Below are 13,281 nucleotides of genomic sequence, written 5' to 3'. Positions count from 1 at the left end.
CAGCTGTGTGTGCCTCACTATATTTACCCTGAGGTTTGATGAGATTCATCCTTGATCTCGTCACAGGTGCTTCATTCTGGAACGCTCCGATACAGTCATCATCAGTCAGTCCATTGTTATCCGTGTTATTACACACTGCAGTCTGCTGCCTCGCTACTTTTTTCTTTGACCCATTGCGGTGAAAGGATCCTTCCTGAAATAGTTGTGTTGCTACATTTTTATTGCTAAAAGGTTATGACCCAAGGAAAATGTAAGATTCAAAGGACAAATATGGTCAGTTGTAGGAAGATGATAAATGTATTTTTAGTAGTTACACCCAAAGCCCTTCTTCCTCACCAAACAAAGGCTTTGTGTGAGCCATTATTGGATTAGAATTTCTTATTATACTCTTAGATTTACATGTGTGCATAGTTATTCTTGTGAGCACAGACATTTGTTATCCAGACTTCTTCTTTTACTTGATAAAACAGGACAAAATTGTGAGACCAGCCATTTCCATATTATTTGTCAAGGGTAGAGCTGAGCGTTCAAGTTCAGAGTTGGGGTGCTTTACGTATGCTAACCATTCGCACAAGCATTGCTGTGTTCGAGTACGCTCGGTTTCAGCCCAGTGCGAGCCACTTGCAGTGTTTCAACGGGGTTAACATCAGCGTTATCGGATGTAGTGTGTACAAATGAAAAAGAAAAAAACTCACTCTCCTTTCCCGGGCAGTAATCTGTTAATGGCTGCCGGTATGTGTGCGGAGACCTGCCCTGCCCAATTAGTGACTTCCATTGGAGTTCAGGTCAAGTCCAGGTCCAGAACAGAACTTTATCTAAAGTTCAGATGAACCCACTGAACCAAACTTCCACCAGTCCGCTCATCTCTAGTTATGGGACTGTTTTTCATTTTCCCACAAAGCCTTTAGTGCATGCATAGGTGTATACTATGCATATTTTTTGGTTACTCCAAACTTTCCATTTGCTCTTATGCTTTTCTTTTCTTCTCTGATAGTTTCTTCATCCTTCTTTGTGTTGTCCCTCACTTTCTAATGCTTTCTTCATTCATGTATGTCATTTCTTTTTTATGGGTTACTCATTCCTCTTCTTTTGCCCTGATGGTCTCTTCAGCCATTTCCTTTCTCTTGGATATATCTTCATTCCTTTTGTCTTGATCTCTTGGTTTCTTTATCCCTCTCCTTTCTTTTGGATAGATCTTCATTCCTCCCTTCTCATTCTGATGATTTCTTCATCCATCTACTTTTTTTCAAATCGATCTTCATGTTTCTCGTCTTACTCTTGTTTCTTCCTCCCTCTCTTTTCTCTCTTTCTTTGATGGATTCTTTATTCCTTTATCTATTTCTGATGGTTTACCCATCTGTCTATCTTTCTGATGTTTTTTATTCATTCATTCATTAATTCATCCCTCCTTCCCTCTCTCTCTCACTCTCACTCTCTCGCTCATGATTTCCCAATCCTCTCTTGCCCAGGGTTGATTTGACTTTTCATTTTTGTCTGGATGACTTATCAAAAAAGCACAAACAGACAATTATTTTTACGGACATGTAAAACCATAATAAATGATGACTATAAGTGTCCATAATTCTAATATGAAGACATCAGCTGCATTCACTGTGAGCTGTAAAATGATGATTGAAGTCAATATATTATGTATACATTTTTCCAGCTTGAAAAATATCACAGAAGTCTTACATTCTTTTTTACAAACAGGGAAAAAAGTGACCAATTTTTACTGGATGTCCTGGAATTTCTGGCCGGTAGGCGACCCAGTTCTCGGCCTGCCTCTCTCTTTTTCTCTGTTTCTTTCTCTATCCCTCTGTATGACTGTCCCATTTTCTCACAACTTGAACTTGCTATCATGGCTGCTGGGATGTGCCTTTTATAGGCTGTATGTTTTTGGGGTTTTTTTTTGGTGGGGGGGTGTGGAAAGGTGTCCATTAAGATGCTGCAATGTGTTGTTTTTGAAATCCATCCAATAATTTTTATATAAGGTTCAACAGGAGCCATAGGGCGGCACGGTGGCTCAGTGGTTAGCACTGCAGTCTTGCAGCGCTGGGGTCCTGGGTTCGAATCCCACCAAGGACACCATCTGCAAGGAGTTTGTATGTTCTCCCCATGTTTGCGTGGGTTTCCTCCGGGTTTTCCAGTTACTTCAGATTGTGAGCCCCAGTGGGGACAGTGTTCCTGATGAATGTAAAGCGCTGCGGAATATGTTAACGCTATATAAAAATAAAGATTTATTTATTTTTTATATTGCATACTTATGGGGCAACTCTATGTGGTGCTCTATAGTTACGTCTTATGGCCCTGCATATTATATGGCTGCTTTACAAGCAAACACAAATGCACACCCACGGATGGACAGTTATATTGCTGTCATGTAGTATTAGGATAAGTGACGACTCCGTAAGCCAAAGTTCCACTATTTGAACACAACGTGACATTTTCTACAATTTGTTATGCTTCTTGATTAGGTATTTTATGTTCAAGAATGTTTGTTTTTTTTTCTTTTCTATTTTTTCCTAGTTTAATATATTCCATTGTGAGTCATGCCTTGTTTCTGAGTCACTTTGTAATAATGATTTCTATGTATGGTTGTGTATTTTCCATATTTATTTATTTAGCTTGTACTGAGGTCTTTTAAGGCAAGATTTGCATGTTTGCATACTTTTTTGCATATTAAAATCTAAAGCTGAAATAACTGGATTTTTTATCGATTTTTTTGTTTTGTTTTTTTAATAGATCCCTTGTAGCCTTGAATACTGGGATGAACTCCAGCGGTCATTTGTTGCCTTTCGTGAGTTCAGTCTATCCGAGAGCAAACCGTGCGAGCTTCAGCTGCCCTCCATTACCATGGTCAGCGACCAGAAGGAGCTGGTGTCATCTCATCTTTGGAGAATTGTTTTGAATAGCAATACAAACAGCATGGATGACCAAAGGTAGATGGTATTATATTTAGATGTGGCTATTGTGGCATAAAGGGATCCAGAAAACATATTGTTGACTATAGAATTGTAATTAACACTATATCTATCTTATGTATAGTATTAAAAATATATTTTATTTGGCGCAAGGCATAGTGACACCAAAGCCCAAATATATGTACTTGTTGGAAATTTCGTTATAAAGCCCAATATGAATGTCCCTAGACTTGTGAATGAAAATTAGTAAGCAAGTCTACATTGTGTATATAGATTTGACGACTAGTCTACATTGGTTAGTGTACAGTTAGGTCCAGAAATATTTGGACAGTGACACAATTTTCGCGAGTTGGGCTCTGCATGCCACCACATTGGATTTGAAATGAAACCTCTACAACAGAATTCAAGTGCAGATTGTAACGTTTAATTTGAAGGTTTGAACAAAAATATCTGATAGAAATTGTAGGAATTGTACACATTTCTTTACAAACACTCCACATTTTAGGAGGTCAAAAGTAATTGGACAAATAAACCAAACCCAAACAAAATATTTTTATTTTCAATATTTTGTTGCGAATCCTTTGGAGGCAATCACTGCCTTAAGTCTGGAACCCATGGACATCACCAAACGCTGGGTTTCCTCCTTCTTAATGCTTTGCCAGGCCTTTACAGCCGCAGCCTTCAGGTCTTGCTTGTTTGTGGGTCTTTCCGTCTTAAGTCTGGATTTGAGCAAGTGAAATGCATGCTCAATTGGGTTAAGATCTGGTGATTGACTTGGCCATTGCAGAATGTTCCACTTTTTTGCACTCATGAACTCCTGGGTAGCTTTGGCTGTATGCTTGGGGTCATTGTCCATCTGTACTATGAAGCGCCGTCCGATCAACTTTGCGGCATTTGGCTGAATCTGGGCTGAAAGTATATCCCGGTACACTTCAGAATTCATCCGGCTACTCTTGTCTGCTGTTATGTCATCAATAAACACAAGTGACCCAGTGCCATTGAAAGCCATGCATGCCCATGCCATCACGTTGCCTCCACCATGTTTTACAGAGGATGTGGTGTGCCTTGGATCATGTGCCGTTCCCTTTCTTCTCCAAACTTTTTTCTTCCCATCATTCTGGTACAGGTTGATCTTGGTCTCATCTGTCCATAGAATACTTTTCCAGAACTGAGCTGGCTTCATGAGGTGTTTTTCAGCAAATTTAACTCTGGCCTGTCTATTTTTGGAATTGATGAATGGTTTGCATCTAGATGTGAACCCTTTGTATTTACTTTCATGGAGTCTTCTCTTTACTGTTGACTTAGAGACAGATACACCTACTTCACTGAGAGTGTTCTGGACTTCAGTTGATGTTGTGAACGGGTTCTTCTTCACCAAAGAAAGTATGCGGCGATCATCCACCACTGTTGTCATCCGTGGACGCCCAGGCCTTTTTGAGTTCCCAAGCTCACCAGTCAATTCCTTTTTTCTCAGAATGTACCCGACTGTTGATTTTGCTACTCCAAGCATGTCTGCTATCTCTCTGATGGATTTTTTCTTTTTTTTCAGCCTCAGGATGTTCTGCTTCACCTCAATTGAGAGTTCCTTAGACCGCATGTTGTCTGGTCACAGCAACAGCTTCCTAATGCAAAACCACACACCTGTAATCAACCCCAGACCTTTTAACTACTTCATTGATTACAGGTTAACGAGGGAGACGCCTTCAGAGTTAATTGCAGCCCTTAGAGTCCCTTGTCCAATTACTTTTGGTCCCTTGAAAAAGAGGAGGCTATGCATTACAGAGCTATGATTCCTAAACCCTTTCTCCAATTTGGATGTGAAAACTCTCATATTGCAGCTGGGAGTGTGCACTTTCAGCCCATATTATATATATAATTGTATTTCTGAACATGTTTTTGTAAACAGCTAAAATAACAAAACTTGTGTCACTGTCCAAATATTTCTGGACCTAACTGTATGTAGATCTGACGGCTAGTCTTCATATGTCAGTCTACATAGATCTTACGGCTAGTTTATATAGGTTACTGTACGTACATTTGACGGCTAGTCTACATAGGTTAGTCTACGAAGATCTGACAGCTAATCCACATAGGTTCGTCTACGTAGATCTGATGACTAGTCTATATCGGTTATTGTACATAGATCTGATGGCTAGTCTACATAGGTTAGTGTACATAGATCTGATGGTTAGTCTAAGTAGATCTGACTGCTAGTCTACATAGGTAGTCTAGGTAGATCTGATGACTAGTCTACATAAGTTAGTGTATGTAGATCTGACGACTAGTCTATATAGTTTAGTGGAATTAGTTATGACAGCTAGTCTGTATAGGTCAGTGAATATAGATCTGGCGGCTAGTTTATATAGGTTGGTCTACATAGATCTGATAGCTAGTCTACATATGTAGTCTATCTACATCTGACGACTAGTCTATATAGGTTAGTCTACGTAGATCTGACGGCTAGTCTACATAGGTTAGTCTACGTAGATTTGACAGCTAGGCTACACAGGTTAGTCTACATAGATCTGAAGTCTGAAACCCACTTAGTTATAAATTTGTTTAGTGTATTTCAGTTGTGATGAAAGGAGAAAGGGCGTCCTTCCAGTGGTATTTTTTTTTTTTTTAATCCAATCAATTTTTTATTGTAGGAAGTTACATTACAAAAAAAAGGAGAGATTCAGGTATCATTGGCAATAATACACAAAGAAAACAACGCTGTAACATGTGGTAGTGTCACCTTTGATTATGATTCACATTTCCTGTCACACCACCACCAATCATGTCTGATGCAAGTTGCAACTTTTTTAGGTTAATCAATACCCAATACGTATAGAATCAACCTACCAATTTACTCTTTAATCCTCAAAATGAGGGATCCAAACAACCAGAACCAGAGAGTAAGAAAGGAAGATAAGAAAAGGGAGGGGAGAGAGAGGTGGGGGAGAGGGGGAGAACCATGGATGGTTGCAAGGAGGCAACCAGGGAGGGGGAGGGGGGAGGGAGGGAATTGGATGGCGTTTTGGGGTAGCCCGAGCAGTAACAACAACAGAGATTTAAACACCTTGACTATTGACATGTGGTATGGGTGAACTCCCTGCGTAACACACACTTTGAGCCTATTTGACCCGTTTTTTAATTATCAACAGTTTGCCTTCCAGTGGTATTGATCGTCAAAGATTCGAACAACTCAACACAATTTTTTTTTTTACCCTCTGACCAAACATAAAATATTTTTATAGAGTTTGTTTTTCAGATCATCCGTTTTAGTAAGGAGATTCACATTTTGGGTGTTTCCAAGATTTCCCATAGTATGCGCTCTCATCCAGGATTTGGAGAAAAAAAAACAAACCAGACGGTCTCATACACATAACTCTGCTTCAATGTCCTCAGTCTGGGATAGAGATTCCTCCTCATATGTTCACTCATGTGACACTGGAGCCATGTAGTTGATAATGTCTGGAGCAGTGTCCCAATCCAGAGACGCCATGATGGGATGTGGTGATGCACGTTCTAGCCCAACTTCAGATGGCAGAGGAAGGGAAGCTAAGCAGAAAAATGCTCTACTTTGGTAGTGTCAGTCTCTACTGCTTTCTTCTAGGCTAGGGCGGTTAATGAAGGTGCCATGTTGGAAGTGCTTCCTTTTCGAACCTGTGGCCACCTTTTCTTTTTTGCTATAGCCGGTGCTGTATTATGACTCCGGCACCAGATCACAACTGAAATGCAGTATGCGAAACTGCAGAATAAGGTACAATAATGACCAGGAGCAAAGCATCTGTGCATCCTCTTCACATATTGTTCAGGCCACGTGCCCATAGGCTATTTATTATAAGCTTTTTATAGCTGATTATATGAAATAGTAATTCTCTACATTAGGTAATGAATTTCCACCGTCTGTAAACAAAGAGGTTTCAATAAGACTACTTGCCAGTCCTTTTCCATCCTCTTGTCATTGACTTCTATTTTATAATACATAGATCCTGTTTATAAACCAATTATAAACCAATCTCCAAATTTTGGGGTTCGATTTTAATAGAAAATATGCACAAAGAATAAAACAATTTTTTTGTCAACAGAATGTGAAAACATGGCATGAACCTTGCCTCATAGCGAACAAGGGCATGCATCTGAAGGCAATGAAACCATGTAGAATAACTGTAAAATGAAAACAAGATTGGACCAATGACATGTACGACTGCGAGCTGTACATTTCTTTGACATCTATGGGATTGCAATACTTTTGCACAATGTTAAAGCATGATGTAGGGGCAGAGAACATGATTCCAACAATGTGTCACCTCTTGGACTGTTTGATGCAGTTTTGATAAAATCCTTGTTTTCTCAAGTGTAGGTGTAGCACTGCTATGACTACTGAGCTTCGTGTAACCCCGCCCACACCCCTGATTGGTAGTACATAGTCAGCCAGCTGCCAATCAGTGGTGGGGTCTGAATTGCACAGATTAGCCAGACCTCTTGTCACCAGTCATCTAGTCCTGCAGTGATAATATCCTGCTGATAAAACACTAATTATATTAAAACAACAGCAAGTTGCTGAGCAAGTAGCATATCCCGTACATCGTGCTGCTTCCTGATTAAATAGTAAAAGCCTGCTGAACGATTCCCTTTATCTATGGAGGTTCTCGCATATGTAATTATTTTCTGTGTTTATCAAAACCCAAGTTAGTGCATTGTGAAATGGTACCGTTTTGTTCACCTGCCCTACTATAATGGAGTAGGAATGCCTATAGAGATGTATGAATTGGGGTATCTTGCCGCTAACTGTAAAGACTCTGTTTAGCATCCATGTTTGCTGTAAAGGGTGCTTTACATGCTGCGACATCGCTAACGATATATCGTTGGGGTCGCGTCGTTAGTGACACACATCCGGCGTCGTTAGCGACATCGCAGCTGTGACACCTTGGAGCAACGATCGCAAAAATGTCAAAAATCGTTGATCGTTGACACGTCGCTCCTTTTCATAATATCGTTGGTGGTGCATGCCATGCCGCTGGTTGTTCGTCGTTCCTGCGGCATCACACATTGCTATGTGTGACACCGCAGGAACGACGAACAACTCCTTACCTGCCTCCACCGGCAATGAGGAAGGAAAAAGGTGGGTGGCATGTTTCTGCCGCTCATCTTCGCCCCTCCTCTGCTATTGGGCGGCCGCTTAGTGACGCCGCTGTGACGCCGAACGAACCGCCCCCAAAAGGAGAGATTGTTCGGTGTCTCCAGCGACGTCGTTAAGCAGATATGTGCGTATGACGCTGCCGTAGCGATATTGTTCTCTACGGCAGCGATCACCCCCTTGACGAAATAGCGACGTGGGCGGGTGCTATCGCGCACGACATCGCTAGCTATCGATAGCGATGTCGCAGCGTGTAAAGCACCCTTAAGAGATGTCTCCGTACAAGCAATTGTAGGGGGCATGGGATTAATGCTCCAGGCCTTTAGCCTCAGCCAGGCAAAAGGCTTTTGCTACAATTAACATGTATCACCTCTCCACTGGGCAGGTGCTAAATGTTAGACGTGGGTCCCACCACTTGGACCTGCATCAGTCACTTTGTTGGAGGCGTTAGGTCTCCTGTTCTTCCTCCTTAGCATGATCACAACGAGGAGGAGCCTAGTATAAAGTGTCAGACTGGGCTCTGCATTGCCTTTCCATACAAACCCCATCAACGCCAAGAGTAAGTAGCATTACGGGAATGCATGCATATTTTGGTTAATATGTCATTGTCACTGGTAATCGTGTTATACGTTCCCAAACTCTACCACGTTCTGTCAGTGAACATTATGTTCTTCGCTGGTCATTCCGAGAAACTTCCAATAAACTCTTGTTCCAAGATCACAGCTCTCTGGGCCTTAATGGTAAAATATGCTAAAGAAAGGAGGAATCTCAATAGATTTATTAAAAAGTCCAAGACGTCTGGATACATAGTAAACAACACAAAATTAATCCAGTTGGAAGCCATTTGGTAGAGATGTTCCCAAAGCAGATATCAGTTGGACGCCCTTCTCCAGTTTCTCAATCCTCAGTGGAGATAGAAGGAATTTTTTTTTCGACTTATATTTGTGCTGGGATTTGGAATTGACAGTGAAATTTGTCATGCTGCCGCCCATCCACAGAACTAAGTGAGCAATACAAATGTCTCCTCTGGTTCTCAGTATTCGGCTGCTTCCATCCTGTTTCATGTGCAAAAGTAGCCAGAGATATCAAGAGGATCTGTAAAATTGGAAAAGCGGATCAAGAAATCAATAACGAAATTAAACATCTGCTTCCCATTAATTGGACAGAACTAGGACTTGGTTTCTTGATGTTAATTGTGAAAGAATGCATTCTTGTCATTGAGAAGTTAAGTGTTTTAGACAGGGTTAATTCTTCTGAATTAGGGACCTCCACAAAATTACCTTTGTGGTCAACTTGGCACCGCAGTAACGTGAATACTGTGGGAATGTTAAATGTTGCTTGTTCTAAGTCAGGATATTGTTCCTGTGTCGGACCATTTGACATTACAGCACCAGAGTGTAGCGCAGGAGTATATTTCTTCTTTATATAGTTCATAGTAATGACTGATATAAGTGATATCGAATGGATTGATTTTACCGCTTGGGTTGCTTTCTTAAGTAATAGATATATATATATATATATATATATATATATATATATATATATATATATTACAGTCATATGAAAACGTTTCGGCACCCCTATTAATGTTAACCTTTTTTCTTTATAACAATTTTTACGTTTTTTAACTTTATATATTGTTTTGCATTTATGGTTAATAAACTTTGCTCTCAGCGGGGGAGGTTGATTAGTGAAATCGTCCTTATAACCAAACAATAAATGCCAAAGTTACTTGAAAGGTGGAATTTCCAGATTTTTGTAGTATGGGGGAGATCGCTGTCCCTGCATACACTATAAATGAACCAGCAGAAGACCCTCCATTCCTTTTCACTTTCACACTATTAGCGTAAAGATGGCATTTCTATAAAGAGCGCGATTGTTTAAGGCTTTCATTAATCATTTAAATGGCCCCACATTAAGAACGCATCACTATCTAACTCATTATAAACATACTTGTGTGGGGGCAGAGCATATTTCACATCCCAGCTAATTTGAGCTTGTCCTACAAGTAAACACTTCACCACGGAGAAATCTCAGTGTTTTAAGTTTCGGACGCAAGTGTGAGAATATAAACAGCATTCTTACACTGCGCAATAGTTTAATGACAGCTAAATGTGATTTAAATTGAGGCTTTTATTTGTTCTGACCCGGTGTGATTGTTAGCAGAAGGTCGTGATTTATGTCTACCAATGAAGCCTGGGGTCAAGAATTGATATTAGTGCAACAACATTGAGTAAACGTTTTCTTTTTTTGTTTTCTTATTATGTTGTTTTCCCACTTGCTATTTTTTGGGGGGCTTGAATACTCAGATCCTGGAAGGACACCAGTGTCATGGCTTGATCTACAGACACAGTCCCTGACAGAAGTTCTGTCGCTTATCCATGTTATGTAAATAAAAGCTTATAACCTGACTTTAAATTCATCCATTGGTTTTATAAATTACTCTTTTGAAAGCTGAAACCCTCCCAAATTTGGTTTAGGTTGTGAAAATAAAGTTGCTGCAAAGCCGAAATATTGATCAATTCATTAACACAGAAAGGTCAGATTTTGGCAAGCCAAAAGTTGTTTCGCCCACAGAAAGTAATGTAAAATTCAAACAAGTAATTAACTTCTAATACAAAGATATGTTGCATAACATTGGTGAATGAAGTTGTGGTGCTACTAGAGCCATATTTAATATTTTGTGTGACTTCCATGAGCTTGAAAGGACTGTATCCATGCGGTTCAACAATGTTTCATACAATTTATTGATGAAGTCATCAGGAATAGTAAAGAATGCAGTCTTACATGCCTCCCAGAGTTCATATAGTTCCCGCCTCGACTACTGCAACCTCCTGCTCTCTGGCCTCCCTTCCAACACTCTTGCACCCCTCCAATCTATCCTAAACTCTGCAGCCCGCTTAATCCACCTCTCCCCTCGCTACTCCCCAGCCTCGCCACTCTGCCAATCCCTTCACTGGCTTCCCATCGCCCAACGACTCCAGTTCAAAACATTAACCATGACATACAAAGCCATGCACAACCTGTCTCCTCCCTACATCTGTGACCTAGTCTCCCAGTACCTACCTGCACGCAACCTTAGATCCTCACAAGATCTTCTTCTCTGCTCCTCTCTTATTTCCTCTTCCCACAATCGTGTACAAGATTTCTCCCGTGCATCCCCCATACTCTGGAACGCTCTACCTCAGCACATCAGACTCTCCACTACCGTGGAAAGCTTCAAGAGGAACCTCAAGACCCACCTCTTCCAACAAGCCTACAACCTACAATAGCCCTCAGCCCAGTAGACCACTGCGCAACCAGCTCTGTCCTCACCTATTGTACCATCACCCATTCCCTGTAGACTGTGAGCCCCCGCGGGCAGGGTCCTCTCTCCTCCTATACCAGTCTGTCTTGTACTGTTAATGATTGTTGTACGTATACCCTCTTTCACTTGTAAAGCGCCATGGAATAAATGGCGCTATAATAATAAATAATAATAATAAATAATAATATAGATTCTTTGATTTTGCCTTCCAAGCTTCCTCTTTCATCCTACCCTAAACATGCTCAATGCAGTTCATTTTTGGTGACTGGGCTGGCCAGTCCTTGAGCACCTTGATCTTCTTTGCCAGGAGGAACTTTGTTGTAGAGATGGATGTATGAGATGGAGCACCATCTTGCTGCAGAATTTGACCCCTTTTATGATTAGGAATGTAAGAGGCAGCTAATACTTCTTGATATTTTAGGCTATTGATATTGCTTTCCACCTTGCAAATGTTTTGCACACCCCATACTGAATGTAACCCCAGACCATGATCTTTCCACCACCAAACTTAAGTGTTTTCTGGGTGTATTTTGGATCCATACGGGCTCCAGTAGGTCTCCTGCAGTATTTGCAGCAGCTGTGATGTAATTCAACTGAAGATTCATCAGTGAAATCCACCTTCTGCCACTTTTCCAGTGTCCATCTGTTTAGTAGGCTGTGGGACTTTTAATTGCCTTTTGTTTAGTGCTGGCTTCTGGGCACTGATTCGACCATTGAAACAGAATCTTACAAACTGTTCTAGTGGACACAGGGACTTGAGGTGAGCAGGCCTGTTGGAGCTCTGCTGCAGTGGAAGAGGGTCTGGCTTTGGATTTTCTAACCAACAAACGTTCCTCCTGAGCAGTTGTCTTGCGTGGTCTGCCGGATCTAGGCTTGTCAAAAACCTCTGCAGTCTCTTCAAATCTTTTAATTCTTTGTACTTGACGCTGAAATACATTAAAGGTGCCAGCCACCTCTGCAGTTGATCTGCTCTTCAGAATCTTGATAATCAAGGCTCTGGTCGCAGGGTGAATGTTTGGCATGTTGTCAGAGGCCAAGTTGCAGTTCAAGTGAAGGTCTGGGGTGCTGGATTTCTTTTTATATACACCCACTAATTAACGGATCATTTAGTGAGCACAGGTGAGGATGTAAACTAGGATTGGGTGCATTATATGACAAGGCAACAAAACTTTTGTCTTGCCAAAATCTGACTTTTCTGTGTTCATTAATTGATCAATTTTTCAGCTTTGCAGCAACTTTATTTTCATAGCCTAAACCAAATTTTTGAGGGTTTCAGCATTCAAAAGAGTAATTTATAAAACCAATGGATGAATTTAAATCAGGTTATAAGCTTTTATTTACATAACATGGATAAGCAACAGAAATTATGTCAGGGAGTGTATGTGTGGTCTGTGGTAGTCACAAAAATGTGCTGTTTTTTTAATTGATTAATTAATTTATTCATTTAAATAAATATTAGACACTTTGATTTTTTATAATGTTCCAGTACGTGGGGAAATTACATTTCGTTTAATCACACAATGAGTTTCCCTAAATGGGGCTGGTGGGGTATGTGCTCTGGGCATTTGCCACCAATATTTTGGCTGCTAATTTGCTGTGTATGGATAGCTAATGACTGGGTGTAAAAGGATTGTATGTATTGATTTGTGAGGTAAGTGGACTAAATAGACTCTTTTTTTACCTGCTGAAAGAATTCCTAGCTTGAACCTGTTATATTTTTATGTATAATTTATGTTTATTACATTTTTATTTTGATTCAATGTGATTTTTTTTCCCATTTAAAGGGATTGGCCATTACTAGGACAACCCTTCTCAATCACTATGGGTCCTCCAAGTAAAATAATAACATCTATACTCTCCTCCGGAGTCAGCACTTGCTCTGCTGGGGTTTGCATGATATTATGTAACCATAAACCTACACCCAATCA

General features: G+C 40.5%; 1 protein-coding gene across 1 annotated transcript in view; it reads left to right on the top strand.

Moving 5' to 3' along the window:
- The window catches only part of VPS13B (vacuolar protein sorting 13 homolog B), a 1,405,890-nt gene that overhangs the window by 1,192,619 nt on the left and 199,990 nt on the right, over window positions 1–13,281 (top strand). Inside the window, exon 40 of the mRNA XM_075353076.1 lies at window positions 2,743–2,939. Coding sequence (XP_075209191.1) covers window positions 2,743–2,939 — 197 coding nt within the window. The remainder of the gene's footprint in view (window positions 1–2,742; window positions 2,940–13,281) is intronic.

The sequence above is a fragment of the Anomaloglossus baeobatrachus genome, chromosome 6, assembly GCF_048569485.1.
Source record: "Anomaloglossus baeobatrachus isolate aAnoBae1 chromosome 6, aAnoBae1.hap1, whole genome shotgun sequence".
In the NCBI taxonomy this organism is placed as follows: Eukaryota; Metazoa; Chordata; class Amphibia; order Anura; family Aromobatidae; genus Anomaloglossus; species Anomaloglossus baeobatrachus.
The sequence above is the reverse complement of the archived record's forward strand: the minus strand, read 5'-3'. Positions and strand labels throughout refer to the sequence as shown.